The sequence below is a fragment of the Carassius auratus genome, chromosome 3, assembly GCF_003368295.1.
Source record: "Carassius auratus strain Wakin chromosome 3, ASM336829v1, whole genome shotgun sequence".
In the NCBI taxonomy this organism is placed as follows: domain Eukaryota; kingdom Metazoa; phylum Chordata; class Actinopteri; order Cypriniformes; family Cyprinidae; genus Carassius; species Carassius auratus.
Window position 1 is genome coordinate 22456091 of NC_039245.1, and position 25630 is coordinate 22481720.

General features: G+C 37.1%; 2 protein-coding genes across 3 annotated transcripts; both read right to left on the reverse strand.

The window, feature by feature from the left end:
- Window positions 1-9163: 9163 nt before the first annotated feature.
- LOC113051169 (procollagen galactosyltransferase 1-like) lies at window positions 9164-20098 on the reverse strand. 2 transcript variants are annotated; one of them, XR_003276875.1, is made up of 13 exons: window positions 19710-20098; window positions 16003-16113; window positions 15790-15907; window positions 14358-14492; window positions 14064-14268; window positions 13721-13840; window positions 13567-13643; window positions 13377-13483; window positions 13158-13290; window positions 12452-12579; window positions 12155-12361; window positions 9931-11558; window positions 9164-9612 (listed from the first exon to the last, which is right to left on the reverse strand). XR_003276875.1 is itself a non-coding variant. In XM_026214762.1 (12 exons), the coding sequence occupies exons 1-12, from the start codon at window positions 19928-19930 to the stop codon at window positions 11291-11293; spliced, it is 1830 nt and encodes a 609-aa protein (XP_026070547.1). In that variant the 5' UTR covers window positions 19931-20098; the 3' UTR covers window positions 9670-11290. The 2 variants fall into 2 exon arrangements, 1 of the variants encoding a protein (XP_026070547.1); XM_026214762.1 differs by lacking the exon at window positions 9164-9612 and having other exon boundaries at window positions 9670-11558.
- Window positions 20099-20943: 845 nt separating this feature from the next.
- On the reverse strand, window positions 20944-23554 carry LOC113051182 (6-phosphogluconolactonase-like). Its single transcript, XM_026214767.1, has 6 exons — window positions 23461-23554; window positions 22979-23248; window positions 21903-22010; window positions 21710-21811; window positions 21400-21540; window positions 20944-21294 (listed from the first exon to the last, which is right to left on the reverse strand). The coding sequence occupies exons 2-6, from the start codon at window positions 23240-23242 to the stop codon at window positions 21148-21150; spliced, it is 762 nt and encodes a 253-aa protein (XP_026070552.1). The 5' UTR covers window positions 23243-23248; window positions 23461-23554; the 3' UTR covers window positions 20944-21147.
- Window positions 23555-25630: the final 2076 nt, after the last annotated feature.

Sequence of the window (25630 nt, forward strand, 5' to 3'; positions counted from 1 at the left end):
TGTACTTTTGTGATGATGTGAATTGATAGAACGAGCCATATACTCATGATTACCTTAACTTGGGTGTCATCTCTGGTCTTCCTTCTCTTGTCCAGGGTCTTGTAACCCCCCGTATCCTCTTCAGCTTTGGCCGTCATGGCTTTGGCCTTCTCTAGCTCCTCACAGCGCTGCAGGTATTGCTGTCTTGCTCTCTTCAGCGCAGACACAGCATCATTCTAACGCACATGATATCATCAGGAAAAGCTGACCCCAGCAAACACACACACATCCTCAAACCCAGCAGTATGAACTGACCATCCTCTTCTGCTCTTTTGACCACTGCTCTTTGAATTCCCCGTCTCCACTTGTCGATTTCGTTCCTCTTGGCCGAGAGAGCCTGTGGGATAGATAGCCCACAAGTTACCTATTCGGTTTCAGATTTCTTGCATTTGTTGTAAGCATTGTTCAGATGGATGGAGCACCTGGTAGCAGCGCTGTTGAATGAGTTCAGCAGTTTGTTTGGCTGATGTGCTGCTTTTCAGATCATGTTCCAGCGCCAGTGTGTAGATGTTCTGCAGAGGCATCATGTCCTGTGTAAAATGCGTCCAAACACATCCATTAAGACTGACGACGAACAATATATTCCTCATGCAACAGGACAACAGAAAAGCTACTTTAAGCTGCTTATTCAGGATACAAGGGTGTTTCGAAATGATATTTTTCTCTTTTTGTTACGTGAAAGTCACATTAAAGTCCTTTGAACTTTTTCTGCTTTTTTCTTGAAGCCATTCATCCTTCATCATTTATTTTAGCTACTTTTGTGTTTTTCTCTATAAGTGTATGAAATAATATTTAAATAATGGTGTATATTTTTTTAAGGATGACTGCTATTTGTGGTGTCACTGCCATTAAAATTTTAATAATTATTATTTTCTTTTCTTTTTTTACCAAAGAGACAATGGTGTCAAATGTGCCTTTCCTTAAACAAAATAGTATTTAAATGTTATATCTACCACTACTTCCATTTTATGCAATGTTAAAAATCCTTAAAAAACTACAGATTTCTTCTGCACGCATGTATATACACTGTTTAATATTGTTAGTAGAAAACAAATACAAAATAAAAAAAGTTAGTGTATGAAACGTGTGTTTTAAAAGTCCATAATGACAAATAGCAGAAGAAACTCACGTCATCCACACACATTTTTACCTGTTGAGAAACGCATGATTTGGCCGCATCTGCCGCTCTCATAATACTCTTTGCAAACTCTTGCTCTGTAAAAAAAAAAAAAACAATATGATTTTCATTATCACATAATGCTCTAAATCAGGTTGAAGAAAGAGGTGAATGGTAAATACGATTGGACGATAGAAATGGTTTGCATCTGCAATGATGGACACAGAACAGGGGGTTTCAAAATATATATTATATTAGGTGACATAACTTTGACATAACAAATGTATATTAGGTGACATAACTGTATCGGGCCATAACCCATTAGCATTACAGCTTAATGGAAATGAACACCACACTGACTCATGTATTACAGTGGCAATGTAATGCTTTCCTTGTTCTGTTCATTCATTATTACTGACGCCTGGCTTTGGCTCGGTTTCATATTTGGAGCAGAAGTACTGTTTCTTATTGCTCTGGCCATATAAAATACTTTAGATTATAGTAAAAATATCCAATATTTCTTCTACAAGTTATTGGTGGCTTGTTATGTTGACATATTAGGCATTAAACACTTGCAGGAACCTATCAGTACCCTTCCACTAGAGGGCGCTGTGAGAGATGACGTGTTAAAGGTTACTTCATCCCATTAAAGTTGTTGTTCATATTGTATATTGTATTTTTCACACAGTTAGTGGAAGTATGTTTCTCGATGTTCCAGCAACGACTTGTCAAAAGTTCCCATAATCAAAGACTAAGTTTAAAACACTCACCCAGACTGATTCTTTTGTCCATCCAGGTCAGCAGGTCTTTGGCATAACGGCACCACATTTTGGCGTACTGCATTGCGAGCTCCACGCCCCCTCGCAGCGACACAGGGTCAGGTCGGCATCCTGGGCTGAGGGGGAATACATCGGCATCAACGGATCGTGTGCATGCCTTACACTAATAAGCTAAACCCTGCTCGGTCGGGACTGACAGTGGCTCGTCCTCAGCCTGCTTTATTGATCCTGTTGGCTGTTACTACACAGGATAAATCTCTTGTATCTTCAAAGGACGTAAAGGCAAAGCTTTGGAAATCACTGAGATGCAGTAAACTGCCATCACAACACAGACTTTTGCCAAAAAAGCAACTTAATTGTTAAAAACTATGCAGCAAGCTATCACTGTCCTATCTGCTAAAGATGTCGTAAACAAGCACAGAATCTACATTTATGATAGTCCAAAGGAAAAGTCGAATCCCTGCGACTCTCCACCACAATATTCCTGATTGGTAATTTAATATCCATGCAAAATTTGTGTATAAGAAACTCCTGAGCTCGCCCAGTGAAGTCCATAATGCTTTAGGACTCGGCAGTGAGTGGTGAGGATTTCACTGAGACCGAGACAGTTCACCCTCCCTCCCTCTGGCTGCTGTCTCCTCCCTGTCAATTACATGCTAAAAATCTGACCTGATCAAAACATTAATCTTCTTCATCATCCCTCCAATTTGTGCTGGAGTGTCTCTATCAAACTTCTATCCTGCCATAAGACCAGGAAGGTCTTGTCATGTTAACACGTGTGTATGTGTGTGTGCATGTTTACTGTGCTGCAGAGGGGAGGGGAAATAGTCCAGCACAGTAGCAGACTGTAGAGTGATGGGCTTTAGATTAGGGCGGGGTTGACTTCCTGATGTGAAGAAATCAGTATCGCATCATCACTTTACACTCTCGTTAACACTCTATCTCTCTTTTTGTTTTTCTAATGGTTATATATTGTATGAACAATTACATATGTTTTTTTTTAAGTATTGGGACACTGCAATAGAAGAACATTTAGTTCTCATAACCTTGATGTATTACAAAAAATAAAATAAAAATCTCATTACGGTGATGTGAAAGAGATACTGGGGTGAATTATGAATGATTCCTCGTAAAATTAAACCACACACACTGATCAGCCTAGCCATTTGTTAATTAACGATTTAAAATTAATATATGTGACCCTGGACCTTGAGATTTATACAAATAAGCTTTCCTTTGATGTATGGTTTATTAGGATCGGACGATATTTGGCCGAGATACAACTATTTAAAAATCAGGAATCTGAGGATGTCATGTAAATACTTGAGAAAATCACATTTAAAGATGTCCAAATGAAGTTCTTAGCAATGCATATTACTAATCAAAAATTACGTTTTGATAGATTTATGGTAGGACATTTACAAAATATCTTCATGGAACATGATATATGATTAAATTAAATTTTTAACAATAGACATTTTTAATAATAGACATCTCTGTGCTTCTAGGCATTGATAAAGCCTTTGAAATTTTTTTTTGTGTCCATCTCCTGACTTGTGCCTGTCCTCAACTTTACCCCGGAGATCTTTTGACAGTGCCTTACCACCCATAGATGGTTGTGTGCTTCAGTTATACTACAGAGGACTGAAATGCTCCAGGAAAGCTCTTTTCATGATGAGCAATCAGAATGACTGCAAAGGATCACAGCTGAAAGTCAAATGGCTTTGTGTGCCATTTGTTACACCAAAGGGTAAACCTTTTTCCAACTGTGATTTTTTTTTTTTTTTTTTTTACTTGTCGGCATCTTTCACTTGGATGCTATAAGATGCAGTGAGTAAATACAGCTGGATAAAACAAAAACTGTGCGTCTTCATTTCAGGCTACAAAATATGATTTAAAAAAAAAGTGTTAGTGGGGTGGGGAGTGATTGATATCTATACCCAAAACAGCACAGCCATCACCTATTCAAAATAATCTTATCCCATCTTTGGTTACTACTCTGTTCTTCATAATTTATAATTCATATCCATATATTACTTTCTACTCAAGTTTTATATAAAGATCACAGTTTGAATGATTACATGCTATCCTATCTCTCCACAGTTTTCAGAGAGATGGATCAGTGGAAAAACAGAGAGCAGCTGTCTGCCGCTTTAATCTGCTCTCTAACCACCGTCCGGTGCTAATCTTGTTAGCGAGGGGCAATTAGTACATGTGGCTAATAACACGTAAACAGTGCAGGTTGCAGAAGAGAGATTTAGTGGTGTGACATGATGCTTCCGTGCCTGATCAGTCACTCTAGCTTTGCTCCTCTCAGATAGATCAGACACTGCTGTCCATGTCCAAATGATGGACAAGACCATGCTGAATCATTCAACGGCATTCAACGATTCATTCTAATATTTGTGAGGGCGCAAACAAGCTGTACATCACAAATCTCATTACTCTTCCAAGTGTCCAGCAAACAAACACCCATTACAGAATGGTCTTCAAAAGAATTACCGTTTGCGGCTCCATCTTTTTCCTCCTCCTCATGACAGATCTTCAGCGACTCCACATCTTCACCCTAAACAACACAGCTTTTAATATTCACCGCAAACCACACAGAGTCTTCTGAAGATTTTCTTGAGATTGTTGAACCCAAAAGTATTAAGAAATAGCAGTACGGCAGAGTATATGAAAAAGAGAGTGGGAACAATAACTCATCAATCATGTCTCACTGTAATATCATCCAGATCAGCGTTCAGTGTGGTGTCTGCTGAAGTGTAGGTTAAAGACAGCGAGTCTGCTTCTTGTAACAGCTCATCCACAGTCCTGAGAAATCAAATCAACCCACACAAACATATTAAAAATGAAGCGTTCTCACAGAGCCAAAATAGAGCTGGTATTTCATTTATTCAAACTATTTTTATGCTTTTAAAAATAAAGGTTCTTTATTGGCATCTATGGTTCCATGAAGAACCTTCAACATTCTTTATAGTGAAGATTTTTTGGATTATTAAAATGCTCTTCACAGTAAGAAATAAATGTTTTTTTTTTTAAAGAGCTCTTCGACACATGGTTCTTTGAGGAAACCAAAATGGTTCATCACTCAAAAAAAATAAATAAAAAATAAAGACAGAAAAAAAAGCCCAACCCAAAACTTTGGAACCTTTATTTTTAAGACTGTTATTTCACGACAAAGTGAAAAGGTCTACGTACGAGCATGTTAATGACAGATCCAAGTTAGCATCAAAATCACGCAAAATCTCACTGTAACGCTTGGTTTCTGCCAAGTGCCGGAATTGGGTACCACCATCTGAAACAAAAGAATGGTCATGATGCTGCATGCGATTTTTCTAAATGAGAATCTGATTATATATATATATATATATATTAGGGGTGCTCCGATCACGATCGGCCGATCGTTAATGCGCATCTCGTCAGTAAAGACAGTTCTCTAATCAGCGGTTAATTCCATCAGGTGCGTGATTTCACATAGAGCAGCGGTTACTACACAGAGCCATTGTTAATTGAGAAGATGCGCCAAAAAACGCTGAAAATGAAGTGAATTTGCGCATCTTCTATATTAACAACGGCTCTGTGTAGTAACCGCTGCTCTATGTGAAATCACGCACCTGATGGAATTAACCGCTGATTAGAGAACCGGCTTTACTGACGAGATGCGCATTAACGATCGGCCGATCGTGATCGGAGCACCCCTAATATATATATATATATATATATATATATATATATATATATAAATATATAGAAAAGTTTTCTATTTAAGAACATTTTTCATATCATTGATGTAAGCACACTGATGTAAGCGTGGTGCACACCGGCCAGTGGTGCATATAATCATAATACAATTATATTCATTTAATAAATTATGTTTGATCATTACCAATGATGATACAAGGAAAATACATACAATGACCAAGACTGACATTTTTTTCAGTTAAACAAAAACATACATGTTAAAATGGTTACAAAAATAGAATTGTATGCCATTTAATCCTAGAAACTAAATTATTTCATTTTCATTTTGTGCATGTGTGTGTGTGTGTGTGTGTGTGTGTGTTTTAATTATACATAATATAACATGGGGTGCAAGTAGTAACTTCCTAATAAATTCTTAAAGGAGCTACTGTACCTTACAGACCAATTGCTATTTAATTAAGTCTGATTGTATAGGTTTAATGTACTATCAGTCAGTTTATTACAGTCAGTTTCCTTTTATCTGGGTGTTTAAAGAGAAAGAAGGCTCTTCCATCAAATATATATTGTGTAATATCTATCCATTCCTTAAAATTAGGTGATCTTTAACCATTTTCTAAAAACTGCCTTTTTACTATATCAGTTTCTTTGTTGCTGTTGTTGTTTCGATATTATGAAAGAAATTATAATTATATGTAACATGAACACTTCTTCGTGATAAAGGTTGTTGATAGTGGTTAAAGTAAATTTACTTTTGTGTGAACACTTGCAGGAACTGGAACTTAAAACTAAAGTTAAAACAATAAATGACTCGGTGAAATACGCGCTTGACATCAGGACAGGAAGTCACACTACTGAAGCTCGCACAAACATTGTGTGACACAATCAATAAAGATAAAGCAGCAAATGTGAGCCAGCCTACAGCATATTTAAATCACCTTGCACAAATCATTTTATTGCATTATTTAAAGCACACGTAAATTGCTTATCTAAAGTTTAGACATGCTTCTTTGAGTTTCTACTTAACATGAATTCTCTGAACCCTCGAATGCACATCTGCAATACTGTAAATATGGCTCTGAACATGCGATGGGCCACACTTATGCTGCACTAACAAAGAAAGTGTCACAGTCAATCTCTCTCTCTCTCTTTTTCTCTGACATGCTCCATTTAGGTCAACCACATCCTGTCTAGGTTTGTTAACATGCTCTGCTACAGGGACAATAAGGACTTGTTTTGATGAAGAGTTTAATTCAGCTGTATGGAATACAATTTTTCTCTTCATCTCCATTTTGTTTAGCAAAAATCACCCACCGGATGCCAACGTCATCTCAAGGATGTGAACTGCGGTTATGCTGTCAGTTGACACATTATGCTATTAGTTGATATATATATATAGACTGTTTCAATTCTCATTCTGATACTTAATTCAAACTGATTATGTTAAATGTGACCCATGTGACACTTAAAGTGGTTGAAACAAGAAGCACTGCATCTATCAGAAAGTATTTGAAACCAGTGCATGTGATTTCCTCCCACTGAGGTCTTATTGAGGTTTATTTCCACATCCTGGTCTTAATCCAGTTATATACTTAATGAGAATTTCTAAAAATAAAAATAAAAAAGAAATAAATTATAAAAAATAAACTAAATTATTTCCCAATACAGGTTGTCAAAAATTAACTTAATTTCTTTTTTTTTTTTTTTTACATTTATTTATTTTTGAACATGAAAAGGAGTCATAAGTCACCCCAAGATGAGGCAATTTTGAACATTTGTCAAAATGTCCCGGACATGAAAACTTCCTTGCCATGCAACCTTTGTACAGAGGCAAAATGAACAAGACAGGAAGTGCTCTGATCATTGCATGTAACACAAACACACAAGAACACACACATGCAAAGAAAGAGAACAAAAGTGAGATATACACTGCTGCAGAGTAAGGCTAAGGCCAGACTGGCTACAAACAACAAAAACAGAATCTCCTCAAAGTCTGATGTAACTCACCCTGGACTTTAGGTTGCCTCAACTGTGCAGTCTCTTCTGCCTCCTCCATCTAGTCCTCTACTGATGAATCAGCAGCTCACAACAGACCGTGTACGTGTTGTCATCCAGCAGTTAGTCCATCCACCCCATCTGAAAAAGACTCGGTCAGAATCATCACCTTTCACCGAACACTGACACAGGACATGAAGACTCTGTGGGTTTTGATAACTCCGCTCTCTCTTCTCTCACAGCCCCGCTTCTCTTCCTCTAAAGAGAAGGTTGGCCAATGTTCTTTCACCATCATACGAGGAGGAAGTTTGTCTCACTATCACTCTCAGACACACCTAACACCCCCGACTTCTGCTAAGGCCTGAGATATTTCGGTCTAATCTGTGGCAGCGTTTGCTGCAATGTTATTTAGTTTGTGATTCTTTGTGGCCTTTCAGAAGTTCTTGAATATGGAACTACTACTTTATTTGAACTGCAAACTTCATTTTTTTTTTTTTTATCTCTAAACATCATTTTATTCTGCACTTACATCAAATAAGCTATAATAGCTTATTTCCATTGTGTTCCTTGCTTTTAATTGTAATAGGAAAAAATATGCAATTTTATGCAATACAAAGACTTGAATTAGCAATAAATGAGGCTGAAATCTTGCTTTAGCATCCTCCCGATGACATTGCCCCCTTGTGGTTCAGACACAGGAAGAGAAGTGAAGTAACTCTTTTGAGCAAAATTATCTCTCTTCTACTCACATATACACCTATGGACATTAGTTCAGGGAGATGGTTTCATATGGTTTTGCATTTTGACATATTTTCAAAAATGATATTCCAAGTGAATGCATATATATCCACCTGTGTGCTAACATGGATGCTCATCATGGACTGCACAGCTCTCTAAACGAACTACAAACCAACAACCCTGATGACTTTTTCCATTATATCTGGTGATTTCCACCATGTTAATCTAAAGTCAGTCTTGTCAAAGTTCTACAAACACGTGAAATTTGCAACAAGGGACCAATGTGAAACAACAGTGCAATGTGAAAAAAAAAAAACACATTCGACCTCTTATAAAACTTGCCAAACAGCAGATGACAGTATTGCCAGATGATGCTCTCTCAACACTCCAGGATTGCTTCCAGGACACAGACTGTAACAAAGTGGCAGCCTTCAAGAATACACTGATACAATGACCGCCTATATCAGAAAGTCCATCGATGATGTGACAGTCACCAAGACCATCACCACACGTGCCAACCAGAAACCATGGTCGACAAAAATCTGAGACCCGAGATGATGCATTCAGATCAGGAGATAAATCAGCCCTCAACACAGCAAGAAGCAGCCTGTCAAGCCCCTGCCACAGGCCTGCGATTATCACACACAGATGCATTCAACCACTTCTGTTTATGGTTTGAGATGCAGTATAACACACATACACGAAAAACTATCCACTCCCCCCAACCATCAGATTCTCTGACTCTGTCCGTCTATGTACTGAGGGACTTTTTGTTTACTGGACTTCATTCTGTACAGGCCTCTACCCTTGACTTTTGTTCAAATATAAAGCACTTAGTGACACAGGTAAGAATTTCAAGGTACATTCAGCGATCAGTTTTACGTCTAAATACAACATCCACAGCACAAACTGAAAAACTGAATTAATAAATTAACTAATAAACACATTTTGTTTTGGGAGTCAGTCTCTCAAAGCCATGTAACATCATGATAGCTTCTGTCATGACACTGGTACAATAAGCAGTGACTGCATAACATTCTATAATACACAAAAGTTGGTTCTGATTCTCTTTTTAGATATCCTCTCAAGCGTTTAAGCTCATTTTACCCACCAGCGAATTGAGATCGAAACTCAAAGCAGTCGTCACATCATCTATCTTCAGCATGCAGGAAAATGGTTTGCGGGGCTGTGCCAGCATCATCATGTTTGTCTTGTGGCTACGCAGCTGTGATATAATTAAACCTGGAAGACAGATATAGATGTTGATATGACTGACAAAGTGGTACGATTAAACGGCCCGTCGTTTACAGAAATTACATGCAGAATCGAACAAATCTGCTGAAAAAGAGAGACATACTTTTTTTTTTTTTTTTTTTGGAGATTGAAAAATTTTTAACCATTTTTTATTTTTAAAGCACAGTTGGGGAATAGAGTCACAGTTACATACATAGTGATAGTATGACATTGTGACTAAACAGTGCATTGAAAAAAAATAATATCTAGCACATTTAAAGTCCGAACCAAAAACTGGGAATGCTGCTGTGTGGAATGTGTGAAGACCTTTAATTGCTGTCCTGATGATACGACAGAAAGACCACACAGTGAGGAGTGTATGGCTGTTGGCTTTGATGAAGGGAAGTAACAGTCTGAAACACCACTGAAGAGGGTAATGGTATCAAGACCTAAAAATAACGACATCCCTCAAGTTAAAATAACATGCTTCATGTCTTAAAATAACATGTTTCATGTCTTGAGTATTATTGTTAAGAATGACTATGTTCATGTATGGAAAGAAAAATATTAATTACATGATTAATCAAAGTGTGAAGGGATTCACAAAATATCTTTAAGATAAAATTCTTCTTAACTGCAATTTTCTTCATAAGAACAGATTTTGGAGAAATGTAGCGTTACATCAATTGCTCACCAATGGATCCTCTGCAGTGAATGGGTGCCGTCAGAATGAGAGTCTAAACAGGTGATAAAACCATCACAATAATCCACACGTCTCCATTCCAGTCCATCAATTAATGATTTACGTAATCTATAGAAACAAATCTTAACATTAAGGCACATGTGGCCAAAATACACAAATCAATAATCTGCAATAACACTTCCTCCAGTGAAAACTAGCATCTCCTGTTGTCCTGAACCTCAAAATCCACTGACATTTAATGGTTTAGAAAGTGTTTTTACTTGTAAATGGGGATTGATCTGTTTATATTTCACCCATTTCAGACTCAGCGACGTTTTCACTGAAGGAAGCATTATTATTGATTATGGACAATTATTTTGACCAGAAGCAATGATGTAAATTAAAATGGCATAATGGTGGATTCATTTCTTATAAACATGAAGCTTTACACTTCCTATGATGTTAAATGTTGAACAGGAGTCGTGTGGATTATTGTGTTGTTTCAATCAGCTGTTTGGACTCTCATTCTGACGGCGCCCATTCACTGCAGAGGATCCACTGGTGAGCAAGTGATGTAAGTGGATCCTCCAAAATCTGTTTTGATGAAAAAAAAACAAAGACATCTTAGACGGCCCGAGGTTGAGCACATTTTCGACAAATTTTCATTCAAAAAAATATTCCTTTAAGAATTTTTCATCCTTACTAACTAAACCTTATTTTTGTAAATTTGCTAACTTCTTTCTTAAGAAGATTTCCATGAAGCTGGCACCTGACATTTTTATCGCAGGATACAGTGAAGAACAGGTGCTGCTGTCATGGCAAAGTGCAGTCAGGCCTCTGTCACAAATCTGATCAACAATAAATGGACAAACGTTTAATCTGAAAACATTTCTTTTTTTTTTTTTTTTACAGATTTAAAAAAATCTTTAAAAAGGCATCTTCTGATGAGTTATATTGTGCTTATAGTGGAACCAGACTTCGCCCCCCAGAAGCAGTTCTAGTCTCTCATAGTTCGTCCCGGGCTGTCCTGTCCAGAGGAGACTGGAGCACATCTGTGTTTTGGGCCTCTGTGCTGATCTCAGCCTGTTCCTGGGTTTTACCCGAGTGCTTCCTGTCCCAGTCTGTATGCACTTTCTCATTGTCCCACACTGTGGAGGTTTCGGTGTCACTGATGTACCCTGCTTCACCCGTGTAGTGTGTAGGAAACACAAGCAAGGGCTCCGCTGAGAATGCTTTCAGGTCCCTCGTCTCAAACTGCTCCATGTAGTCTGATCTGAAGATGATGGTATTTGATGTGGATGAAGATGAAGACAAAGAAGTGATTTCAGACTTATACAACACATATAATAATAATAATGAATACATTTTATGAAAACTGACAGGATATTCTGGAGATTGCAATGCAGTAGCTAGGGTTCAACTAAATTGCATTTAAGTTTAAACTATAATGCATTCACATTTAGTTGTAATTAATATGCAATGTAATTAATTAGTGTTCAAAACAATACATTCAGTTCACTATGGAAACTGTTTCCACCACTGAATGAAAATAAAAATGTAACTGCAAATTGCAATTGTGGGTTTGTATCTTACAAATCTGAGAAAAAAGTCAGAACTGTGAGATGAAAACTCACAATTGTATTTCTCGCAATTTGTGTGTGTGAGCATGTACTGTATGTTTTGGTGTTCAGTGTGTTTGACTGACTGGTATCAATTACATTCTAAAACTTGCTTTAGACTATAAATCATAGGACCTTCTCTATATATTCTAGAAAATACTTATTGTGGAATAATTGATCAAGAACTAGATGCAATGCTACTGGCATAAATGGGATGTGCAGATGATTTTCCTCCATTTGTAGTACTTACACAGGATGCTTATTAAACATTACAGGAAGGAATTCGTCCACAGGCAACATTTTAGTGAGTGGTTCTGCTTTGAGGAGCTTTTTGGCTCCTTGTAATGACATCATGTAACCCAAGGTCCAATAGGAATAGTCCGCCTCCACCAGGTTGCGAATATTCGGGACTGCTTTTTCAGGCCGGTCCACTTGCATCCTCTTCCTCCCAATATAACTGCAAGGGTACAGAATAACCAATATGTATAAATCTCCCATCAATACATAACTCAAAAACCGTAGACTGAAGACAAAAAGAGCCGCTCACATGAGGTCCCAGTCCAGACCCTCACTCTCCACCTCACTTATCAGATTCTGCAGGCGGCGCTTGAAGAAAATCTCAAACCGCAAATCATCTTCAAGCACCAGTGAGGTCTTCAGGCCTCGGTCTACAATCTGTGTAGTACAACATAGAAACAAAGCTTTGGATGCACATAAAAAACCCTTAGTCTATATTCACAACCTCTTCCAAAACCTAGTGAGCTGCCGAATTAGAAACCCGAGACTCCTGCTTATGATACTTATATAACTTTTATTCAGCTAGGATGTATTAAATTGATAAAAAAATTATTTTACATTTATAATGTTTATAACTTCTATTTCAAATAAATGCTTTTCTTTTGAACTTCAAAACAAATGTCATGGTTTCCACAAAAATATTAAAATATAAAAAATTGTTATGTTTTAATCACATGTTTTCAAAAGAATAAGAAATTATTCTTGAGCAGCAGATCAGCATATTAGAAGAATCATGTGACACTTAAAACTGGAGAAATGATGCTGAAAATTTAACTTTGCATCACAGGAATAAATCTGAATTTAATTAGTAATAATATTTCACAATATTGGTGTTTTAACTGTATATTTGATCAAATAAATGCAGTCTTATACATACATAGTCTATGTAGGCAGAAGACAGTAAGGCAGCTCACTAAATCTTGAAACAGAACTACAAACTGGAATATAAGCCAGACCTCTTTCCAGATGTTATAGTGGGACAGGAAGCAGCCCAGCTCTCCTCTCGTCAGAGGTCTGCCGTGGTATGGGTCACTGTAGCCAGGAAGCATGTGGATTCCCATAGCATGGATCTCACTGACGTTCATAGCTCTGGTGTAAAAAGAAAGTCTGTGAGTAAATGTTTCATCCTGGGAATGAATGCTGCATTTGTTTGAAGGTAACAGAAGCTAACTCACTTGCCATCAACAGCAGCGATAATCTTGCAGTCGATTTCTTGCTCTCTCAATGCCCTCAGCATGCGCTCACGACGGTCGGCCCGCCGCTTCAGGTTGATCATAAACACCTTATATAACACATAAGAGCACATACTGAATACAACGCTACCAAAGAACCATACCAATCAATACAATCAACCCACACTTTTACCTCATCAAAGCCCATTTTGTCAGGTCTTTTGACAGGTTTGGGCAAGTATCTGGAAAGCTCAACTGGAGGATTTCTCACTGTAAATTAAAATTAAATTGTTACATTTGACCAAGCATTTCCAGACTGTTCTCTTCTTTGTAAAGCTGAAACGTACCATTGACCTCCAGGACGGTATGAATGAAGCTGTCGGCTTCATCCTGCATGGTGCTGTGCGCACGAAGAGGCACTGGGAGATGACCATAAGTCTCCCTGTTACAAATGAACATTTGGACCCCTGCAAAAACCACAGAGAATACAAATAAAACTAAAATGAAACGTTATGCACAATATCCTCTTAAAGGAACAGTACACACAAAAATGTAATTTCTATTTTTATTTATTCAAACCTGATTAATGTTGTTTCTACGGTGGAACATAACAGATGATTTGGAACAACATATATAATTTGAATTTTAGGCAGACAAGCATACATTGTGGGTATCTGTTGTGGCACCCACCTGCCATGCGGGCTGAAAAAGCAAAGACTATAATGTCATCAAAGGCCCAGGTGTAGTCTGGATGTGGTGGGTGAAAAGCAAGCAGTCTGGAAGCTTCTTTCCGCAGGTCAACCAGGAAAGTCGAATGCACCATTGGAACGGCAAAGCAACCCCTACGCACTTGCTTGCGCATGGGGATGTAGGCTGGGGTTCGTTTATAGTAGCCCTGGAGAAGTTTGATGAGATGTCTTCATATTTCTGGAGAAAGTGTTATGAAAGATCTCACACACACACACACGTTCAGAGGAGCTTTACCTGGAATGTCATTCCACACCAGAAGTTTGAGTAGGCAGCACGAGACTCCATCATTGGTGCCACAATTGTCTTGTTCTCTTTTATTAGTTTCCATATGACATCTCGGTTGATCAGGAGATTATCACAATCAATCATCTGGGAAGATAAAATAATACATTTTCATGCATGCATAAACAAGCTGCCTACAAAAACAAAGTTTACTCAAGATAATCAAAAGGCAGATCACAAAGTACAACCATCAAATAAATCAGTGGTGTTCAATGTTATTGATTGCATCCAATAGAGTATTCAAGGGTCCCCCATTAAGATATTTCTCCTTGTGCAATAAGAAAGCTGTTTATTCATTTTTTTGACAGAAACTGTAAGTCTTGCTTTAATTCCAGAGCCTTCAAGAATTATATGTTCTTAATGAGTGTGCACACATAGCTATTGAGGGTCATCATTTAAACAGTCACTTCTGGTCAAAATACCAGTCCATAATCCATAACGCTTCCTCCAGTTAAAAGGTTTGTCCCCTGTTGTACTCTCACATAAAACTTACCTATTCACTTACCTATTCAAGACTGTTTTGGCTTGTAAACAGTACTTTATTTGTTAATATTTCTCTTCTGATTCAGATAAGACAAATATTTCTGGAGAAAGCAATATTATAGATAGAGGACAGAAAGTAATGGTTACCATGTTTCACTTCAAGACATTAACTGATGGACTGGAGTCGTGTGGATTACTTGTATATTATTGTGATGTTTTTTTTTCAGCTGTTTGGACTCATTCTGACGGCACCCATTCACTGCAGAAGATCCACTGCTCATGTCATTTTTCTCCAAATATCCCCAAATCTGTTTCTATGAAGAAACAAACTCATCTACATCTCAGATGGCCCGAGGATGAGTACATTTCTAGCTTTTTTTTGTTTCGGTGAACTTTTCCTTTAAACTGCAGTAAAATTTCCGCCAAATTATGACTTTTCTGCTTCTCCCTACCACTCAGGAAACTGACACGAGTCCACATTTGATGGCATTTCCTTATGCTCTTAAATGTCCCTTTGTTGAATGGCTGTAACAATAATCCACAGTACAGTACAATCAATCACAACATCACACATTAAATATGGGAGCACATGGCAAGATACATGAGGACAAGGGAATCACATGACAGGAACAGGAAACATAACCATGACTAAATTACAAAATAAAAGAAATTAAAACATGAACATAAAACCAAGTCCACGTGAGAGCGGCAAATTGTAACTTTGGTTAAAAATTTTAACTTTGGATACAATTTGGTTACAAAAACAGTGACTACATCAAATAATCATGACAATCAGATGATTAATCAATATTCGCAACTATCAATGGCCACAAGTGTCCAGTTAATATCTTGGAGATACATGGTCCTAACAAAGAGAGTGGACAGTGTGTGGTGAACTCACCATGAGATAGTCTGCCCACATCTCTCGTGCAGACTCAAGCGCCGCCTGCCGCAGTCTCATGATGTAGGCGTAACGCTCATTCGTCCATTCCTTCGGTCCTTCCTCATCATTATATTTTCTGAATGAAAAAGAGAAATCAAAGGAAATATTAGTACAAGGAAATGCAAAAATGAACCAGTTCTGGGAAACCACAATTGAAGAAACATGGCAAACCTGGGTTCCTCCTTTGGCCTCCACTCAACATAATGGTAGAGTTTCTGTACACTGATGAGCCAGTCTCGCAGTAGGTAAGTGGTGTTGTCAATATTGTGGTCCGTTGCTACCCTGTAAGAAACACAAAAACGGTGCTCATTGTCTGCTGCTTACTTTTAACAGAAAACAATATCTGGTGAGAAAACTAAAGATTACATGAGCTAACCACAAGCTTGTGATGTATGAGTATAATCACACCATTTTTAACCAGGCCTTTCAGTGCATAATGTATGTTAGACCTGCAACAGGGAAATGAATGAAGAAACTAAAGCTCTAAAACTCTATAGGAGAACTAGACTAAAAGAGTAGCAGGACATGAGAAGTGAAACTGCCACGATATCTAGTTATCACAGGGAGAAAGGAGCAAAGACAAAGTAAACAGACAGGTAGCGTCCCATTCTGCTGAAGACATAAGGTTAACCACACGTCCTACTTTTCACTGGCTCTGTCTTGGCATGAACTATTGAGTCTCCCGGAGAAGTGTGTGAAACAGCACAGCTGTGAGGCCTAAGAGTCTACAGATCCAAACAAGAGTTAACACATTAACCCTAGCCAACAGCTACTACTACTACAGTACAGACTGATTCACCAAGAGATTCAAGTTAGATTCTTACAAAGCCTATTTTCAAACAGTTATATCAGTGGTTTTTAACCTTTTTGACTCAAAGGCCCTTTGTTGTCCAACACGATATCAGCTATTTCCTGTATTTCTGCTGCAATTAACAAAGCTTCTTGTCTTCAAACCAGTTTATATACATAAACTAGAAATATTGATAATAAATTAATTAACCACAATCATTTTGTGGATTAAAAGTTTAAATTTATGCATGTTCTTCAATTAATAACAACAGTTATTGAGGAGGGAAAATAAATATTTGTATTATATTTATTATTTTTATTATTATAAAATATTTGATTGTTATCTTGATTATGCTAATATTTTCAGAATCATTTATTTATTTAAATAATTTTTAGTGTAATCTTGAGATGGACGTAGGCTGAGGACCTCTTGCTGGTTGAGTTACATGAGTGACATAGCATTAATAATGAATATGCGGCTTAAGGTTTATGTATATTAATTTCCCCTTCAGCCAATGTGCAGAAGTATACCTACAGTTGTTTTCTTAAAAAGCTATTTCTACTTAATCTAACTTTACACCTTTTTTTTACTGTTGAATTCAGTCATATTAAATTAAAAGACATTAATAAAACCAGTTAATAGATTTAAAGGAATAATCCAACCACAAATTTCTGTTGTCATATCCACATCATACTGTATGTATTTCTTTTTACAAATACATATATATACATGTATATATATACATATACATATATACACATATACATATACATATATATATATATATATATATATATATATATATATATATATATATATATATATATATACACATATATATATAAACACATACACATATAATCTTAGTAACCAGTTTTGGTTCCCACTCACTGTCATTGTATATTTTGTTCATACTGTGGTTATTAACAACATTCTTCAAAATATCTTCTTTTGTGTTTCAAGTCAAACAGGACAATAAATGATTAAATAATTCAAACTTTTGGCTTTTTTTTTATTACTGTAAGGATAAAAATAAGTTACATGCTCAGGGAAAAGAGAAAGAAATGGGGTCACCTATTGACAGGAGCCGAATTCAAACCTAACGCCAACATCCACATGTTGGAGCATGTGCACTAACATCTAGACCACAGCTCCATCACCTGGCAGGATTTTGTTAACAGAAAACATTAATCTACATGTTGTTTGTGGTTATCTTATGCTGCCACATAAAAAAAAAAAAAAAAAAAACACATTTACACATATAGAAAACCAATAAATCAGTACAAGTTAATGATAGTGTACAATCAGCTAATCATTACTGTACAATATTATTATACTGACATGGTTACTCACCAGATAAATTGATTCAGGGACAAGTAATATTGGGTGATCGGCCATTTTCCAGAAACATTTAATCATAAAACGGATAGTCGGTTGAATCTAAAATCTGCAGGGCTCCGTCCCTCCAGAAATTGAGTGTGACATCCCTGGTCTGAATGGTATGTAACCAATCACAACCATGTATTCCAGAGAAACATGATCATTTGTTTAATTATGTTTTAATTAGTGATTTCAATGATTAATCACAATTAATCACTTCCAAAATAAAAGTATTTGTTAATAATATATGTGTGTGTGTGTGTGTACTTTGTATATTTATTATATTTAAATATAAATTCACAAATGTACATATATGTAAAGCCTGGGAGAAGAGTGGAGTCTTTAAAAGAGATTTAAATAACACCAATGTGGAGGCAGTTCTTATGTGCAAAGTCAAATTCTTTCAAAGCTACGGGGCTGAAACTGCAAAAGCACGCTTCCCCCACAGTTTACGTCTCGACCTAGGAACAATCAGGAGTTTCTGGTCAGAGGACCTAAGTGATCTTGATGGTGACGTAAACTGTGGGGGGACCGTGCCATTGAAGTGTAAGATTTTAACAAATCAGAGAGATAAGATGGTTAAAGGCCATTTAAACATTTAAAATCAAACTGTGTTAAATCAATCCTATAACAGACCCACAACCAATGTAAAAATGACAAAATCTGAGTAATATGTTCCCGTTTCTGAGAATCTGTCAACAATCGGATTCTGGACAATCTGTAATCATGGCAAGAAGACACAAAAGCATGCATCACCCTTTCAAAATCACAACAGGATAAAAACAGCTTGCTAATGTTCTTAATTTAAAAAAGAAGAAAAAAAATTAATCCGTTTGTCAAATTTCAAGGCTCCATTAAAAATTACGCCTATATATTTTACTGTGGATTTATCATAAATAAAGGGCCTAAATCAATATCAGTGGACAAAGATGCATTAGAGGGGGCAAAAACAACAGTCTCAGCTTAACATTCATTTAGGTGCAGAGACTATGGCTAGACTTTTTCTAGGGCATGGTGAGCTTCAGAGCGTTCATGGTCACTGACACCTTTTCAACAGAGCTCTTCATTCACTGGTTAGGACGATGACAACTTTAGGGGAAAATTTTGAGTAAAGCTGGCAGATATGAGAAGGACGGAGGAAACCCTACCATCCCATTTTTTTTTTTTTTTTTTTACTTTCTGAAATTTTCCCTCAAGAGCATTGAGTTGCTGGAAGACAGATGTTCACAGTCAGACACCAAGTATGAAACCCTAGTCCAAAAAGCAGTAATGTATTGTAAATGTATTACAAAATTTAACCCTAACAGCTGGGTTAATCCATATTTGACTAGAGTTGAGTTGTAAATAACACAGCATTTTGAGAGTGAGTACAGCTGAAGTATATAGTTACTGTAACTAATTATACATATATAGTAGACCTACCCTATCTCTTAACGAATAATTTGACTGGAATAGTTACAATAAATGGCAAAACAAGACAAGGATGCGTTGTTCGTCACTAGTCAAAGTAGAGGAAATGTTGGTGAATGTAGGTATTAGTACGCCATGAAGCACTAATAGTAAGTGGTCACTATTAGAATATTTAAAAGTAATGGAAATATAATTACTATGAACACTCGCATACTACAAGTATTATGCGGTGTTCTGAGATTCTAGCATTCTGACATGAGTTCGAGAAGAGTGCACTCCGTTCCCCGCACTCACTTACCACAGCGCGACTCGGTCTTTGGGGTAATTCAGACGCTCAATGGTCCCGAGGAAATGTGGCAGCGAGTGCTGGGCGTTACGGCAGATCAGAGCGATCATTACTCGGGGAGCTAATAAAGGAGACTCCGGGCTCCAGCGCTCTTCATGGAAGTATCCTCGAGCGGGTCCAGTATTCATCAGACAAGACCACAGCACCGACACGAACAACATGAACCAGAGCATTCTTTACAAGCAGGAATACGAGCTCGTAAAGCTAAACCACACAGTTACACCCACTTCGTGAGGAGGTAGAAAGTTAAAAACGGGTAACTTTAGTTTAAATAATTCCGCCGACCAAAATCAGCCTGCATTGACAACACTGCAGTTTGTAAGACGAGCGAGTTAAAGGGGATATTTTGGCGACGTTTAAAGGGGAGGGACGCATTCTGGTAGAGCACTGATGATTGACACTTCATAATCATTTAGATTTCATTATTTGTCTTTAAAATATATAGAGCAGATTAGGAAAGGTTCTGTTACTTTGAGGTTTTGTATTTTGTTAGTTAGGTACCTGTAATAACCCTGTATATAGAACTATATAAATATGCCACAGGATTATTATTTTTTTGTTAATTAAATTGTGACTTTTCATCTCACAATTCAGAATCTTTGTTGCAATTCTGAGGATTAAAGTTGGAAATGTGCGATATACACTTTGCTGATTAAAAAAAACAATTGTTGAGATAAAAATCTATTATTATAAAAAAAATATTATTTTATAATCCATGGTGAAAAAAAAAACTAAACTGTGAGATTTAAACTCAGAATTAAGAGATTCAATGTCAAATATTTAAAAACAGGTCTGAGATTTTTTTTCTTAGAATTGCGAGAATAAAAGAAAAAAAGATCCCATGGCAAAAATGGGCTTCCATAAGATTCATGAAATACAACCAAAATGGAAAAGTGCAGAATGGATATTAACCTGTTAAAACTTTATTCAGTTTTGGGGCAATTTTTAAATAACAGATTCAGATCGCATCTGACAACCATCGTATTTCATCCAAATAGCATATATTCCAAAGTCACTGTTGTTATAATAAAGCTATGGTAGCTTAGTATTAGTGAAAATTCTTATATATATATATATATATATATATATACACATATATACACACACACACACATACATATATATATATATATATATATATATATATATATATATATATATATATATATATATATATATATATATATTAAAAAAAGAAAAACCAAAAGACAAATTCTGAAAGCTTCATAGAGCCTATAATGTTTTACAGTAGTAACAATAACTGCAGTAATTAGCTATGATAATGATCATTTTCGTAAGTGCTGTGAAGAAACAAATCTTTGCAAACATGGGGCTTATAAAGGACTAAAGGAATACTAGACAGTGCTTCCACAAGTTCTCTCTCCTAAGTTCAGAGTTTTGCCCCAGGACCTGGCCTCTCCACCTGAGACGTGAGGGAGGCAGCTGCTGGCTCATCCACTAGCCAGAAGAGTTCTCCCCGTCCAGGTGCCACCAGAGCTGCTGGAAGTGCAGGGCCTTCTCCACCCTCCAATACTTGCTGCAAAATTATAGAATCAAAACTGAAACAGTAAGAATATTAAACACACAAAGCAAAAATATAACGTTCACAATTATAAACAGAGACACAACAGAAAGTATTTACCTTGAGTACAGGAGCTTTGCTGCCCCCAGTTGTCACGAACACTACACATCGAGCAGCGTTAACCGTGGGTAATGTCATAGTGACACGCTGAGACGGAGGTTTGGGGGAATCAGAGATGGGCGCCACTGTCCTGTGGCTTTCCTACAAAATCACATTTTTACTTACACACACATACTTAAACACAAATCCATTTCAAAACAGATAAAGGGTCAACAGGAGAATCAATTGGATTCTGTAATAAGCAGGATATATGGTATATAAACTAAAAGCAGATGTTATATTGCTGCTTTATTAAGAACTGATCTGAAACCTGTAATAAGGGATGATCTGGAAACAGAGAGCAGGTGTGTCCATCTGGTCCCATTCCCAGCAACAGCATGTCAAAAACTGGAATTTGCTCCGTGTTAAAAGCCTACAATGACAAAAATCTATTAAGGGCTAGGAGTTAAAATAAAACAAAAATCAAACATTTTATGTAATCTGTCTAGAGAACGAAATCGCACCTTGCTCAGTTTGCCAGCATAGTCATCAGCACATTCTTGCACTGGTAAAGAAGGATCTATAGCCAAAATCCTATCTTCTGGAATGTTGATTTTCTCAAACAGTTGACTCTGTAGAATATAAAAAGCTATCAGTAATCAGTTTTCACGTGACATGACATTGCTCAAGGGCAATTCACACTCAGTACCCATGGCTGAAGTGCCCTTGAGCAAGGCACTGAACCCCCAGTTGCTCCACGGGCGCTGGATCTATAGCTGCCCACTGCTCCGGGTGTGTGTTCATGGTGTGTTCACTTCTCACTGCTGTGTGTTCATTTTGATGGGTTAAATTCAGAGCACCAATTCCAAGTATGGTTAACTGTACTTGGCAGATGTTGCAACTTTCACATGTCGCAACATTAATAATCACACCCAGCTGGAAAGCAAAGCAAGGCCTTTCTCTGCTTTTACCGCATCCGTACTAAATACAGTGATATTAAAAGACCAAATAAAGCCAAGCAGATGCATCAAGAATGTGAATGCAACGTTAAGTTGAATGTAGCATTTTCCCATGAAAAGTAACTATAAAGAAAATGCTCAGTCTGGCTTTATGCTTAAAGATATTGGAGGACCATATTAATTTACATCTTATTAATAAAACATAGTAAGTACAAACAGATGAACACATGATATGAATGCAAGGTTTAAGTGTTTTTGCACATGAAAATATAATAAAGAAAACGGTTAACACTGTGTTTATATTCTGAGCTCATCTGCTTGCCTGTATATAGTATGTATCACCACTAAGGTGTATATTGAAATGTGATCTTTCAGTATATCTATAATAGAACTTCCTCAATCTATTAATGCTCTCTCGCAATAAAATCCACTGACATTTCAGTTCACTTATGCTTGAGCTGTGCATATTTCTCTCCTGATTCAGATGAGACTTTTTCACTTGAGAAAGCAATATAGGATAGGATGGACTGTGGATTTTTGTGATGTCAGCTGTTTGGACTGGCGGCACCCATTCACTGATGAGGGATCCATTGGTGAGCAAGTGAAGTCACGCTAAATCTTTCTAATATGCACCAAATTACCTTATATAAGCCATAAGTGCTCTCAGGGTCCCTGAATGGAACGAGTCTCTCATCACAAAACCCAATGAGCCATCTGCTGCAGTCAAGGCTTGGGACAGCAGGCAGCTCCTTACTCAGGATGGAGACCAAGCTCCCCCCTGAAAGGCCCAGAGAGAAGCTTTCACCTGTGCTGAGAGCTTTCTCTGCTCGAGAGGACACCAGCTGGGCTAGAGTGGATCCAAGCTCAGCTACTGAGGGGAAAACCACCACTCTTGGTCCAGACATCACTCTCTGAAATAAACAGAGGCGATGATTATGACAGTCAATTCAGATTTGTAGCAACTGACAATACAGTACAACACAGCTTTGAGTCAAATGAATCAAGCAAGTATTGAACAAAAATGTGAGTCATAGTTTAAATGCACTAAGCGATAATGACAATGATGCTTCGTGCTTTTTACAGTTATAGAAGCTGTAAACCTTAGAAATCACTTTGCACTCACCGTTGAATGTTTTCTTACTAGTGAGATATCCTTTACGTGCTGCTCTCGTGCGTTCTGACCAACATCCAATCGCAGCGAACGCTGCTTACTCTAGAATATACGGTTGCATTCTGGGTAATGTAGTGCTCACTTGATTCGAGACCAGTTTCTTAATATATTAAGTGGATTCCATGGCCTCATCTTGTCGATTAGTTTTACTTTGGAGTCTTGAAGATAGCAAATTTAATTATGTAGTGACAATATTTATTAAACAGCACTGTCACAATATGTAACAGAACTGAAATTTATCTATGACACTTCAAGACTTTATGTTTTGGGAGCCTAATCACTTTCTCTATGGACGCAAAAAAGACGTTATATCGACAGGAAATCATCGAAAATTTGATTTATAACATATCAGTCTGGTTTTGTGAGCGTGAAAACGGGCGAGAAGGGTTCGCACTCAAACAGCTCCATTTCAATAGAAGGCGATAGTGAGCCATGTTTGGGTAAATCTTTCACACTGAGCCACACGTTCAAGAATAGTAGGAGAGGGAAGGAGTAACCCCAGAGTGCAGTCTGGACGATGGGGCGGGGCGACACTTCGAGGCGGAGCGACACGTGTCGCCCCGCCCATATTTGTTTTCCCCGCCTTTGACATTTTCCTCCGAGCCAGCAGGGGGCAGTTTGCGTTGAAACAAACAGAACGGTGGCAACTACAGCAGCAGAGTAATAACGCTATTCCGTTGATTGCTTGAGGTGAGTAAAAATGGTTGTGTAAATATCTTATAATATGAAATGCGATGTTCGATCATTTATTTATCCATGGTACGTTCAATTTGAATAATTATTGTTAATAATTGTTATAAATTGCTAATTTTATTGTTCTTTGTGGATTGTAACAGTACACTCTATACATGGCTTTAGTTCATAGGTTCGATTTTACAAAGGTATGGCATCACATTCGTCAAGTTATTTGAACAGACATGCATGATTTTTGTGTGTATATTATTATTATTATTTTTCAGGATGACATGATCAGGAGGTGGTGGTGTTCTGTTCTCCTGGACAGCTTCACTCCGCAAATGTATGTAGCTGTTTGAATGTTGCTACATGAAACATTACTCTGTACTATATCTAGCAATATACCTACCTCTTGACATTTGTTCTTTTAGAGCTCAACCACTGAGGAGAACTTCACCATTCACCATGTCTTCAGGCAGAGTCCAGCAAAGCAGGTTATTTGTGCACATACATTCATTAAGAACTAATAATTACGTGTGTACATGCAGAGGTATTTTAGTTATTACAGCTACATAGTTGTTCAGATGTGAAATTGGTATTATGTACAAGTACTATATTGGTCAGCACTGTGGATTATTTAATATATAGCTATCAGTTAACATCAGCATCAAATACATTTAAAAACATTTCAGCTTAATTCATTTTCAGACAGCAGCGAGTGTTTTAAATAACTTCGGTTTGCGATCTAATGTGGATTTTGTTCACCACATAAGACAGAAATATTCATATTCAATGTAATAGATCTTCATGTGGATCATGCATACAAATATATACAAATATATCAATGGATTATTACAATTAATGGCAAAATGAATGTGTGGAAATGTAAACTAATATATCCTACTGACACACAACAGCAAAAGATATAAATAATTGGCTTAAAACTGTTTTTTTTTCAATGTGAAAATACTAACATGCCTAATACTTCTGCACAGTACTGTATATATTAACATTTTATTAGTGTTATTATAAAAGAATGAGTATGCAGTTGTGACAACAATGTATAGAGTTTTTAATGAGAGTTTTAAAGCACGGTTGTCTGTAGTCAGTGTTTATATAATGTTTAATAACTTTTATATACATGTATAAATAAACCTATGTATGTTTTTGATTCAACAGCTTCCACTGGAAATCCTCAGGGAAGTTATTTTGTCGGCGGGTGACTCTGCATATTTGACACTTTCTCTGGTTTGCAGATGGTTTAGGGATGTGCTCCGAAGTTTTTCGGAAAGAGGCACCGTTTGCCTGGCTAGACATTAAGATTTCCCCGTTTAATGCTCATTCTCCAATTGAATTTTGTAGTAGAAGGCTGTTAAACTTTTTTTGTATTATTATTATTATCTTTCATGTATTTTGTCTTTACACTATAAGTTGTGGCCAACTGGAA

What these genes read in the sequence shown, in the direction of transcription:
- LOC113051182 (XM_026214767.1), bottom strand. Translation starts at nt 23,242, where the DNA reads ATGTCTGGACCAAGAGTGGTGGTTTTCCCCTCAGTAGCTGAGCTTGGA. An exon ending in GCACTTATGGCTTATATAAG is followed by an intron (nt 22,011 to 22,978) that starts GTAATTTGGTGC and finishes TATATTCTACAG; the next exon opens with AGTCAACTGTTTGAGAAAAT. An exon ending in GCAAAGCTCCTGTACTCAAG is followed by an intron (nt 21,295 to 21,399) that starts GTAAATACTTTC and finishes ATAATTTTGCAG; the next exon opens with CAAGTATTGGAGGGTGGAGA.
- LOC113051169 (XM_026214762.1), bottom strand. Translation starts at nt 19,930, where the DNA reads ATGCTCTGGTTCATGTTGTTCGTGTCGGTGCTGTGGTCTTGTCTGATG. An exon ending in TACCGTCCTGGAGGTCAATG is followed by an intron (nt 13,644 to 13,720) that starts GTACGTTTCAGC and finishes TTTAATTTACAG; the next exon opens with TGAGAAATCCTCCAGTTGAG. An exon ending in ACAAAATGGGCTTTGATGAG is followed by an intron (nt 13,484 to 13,566) that starts GTAAAAGTGTGG and finishes GTGTTATATAAG; the next exon opens with GTGTTTATGATCAACCTGAA.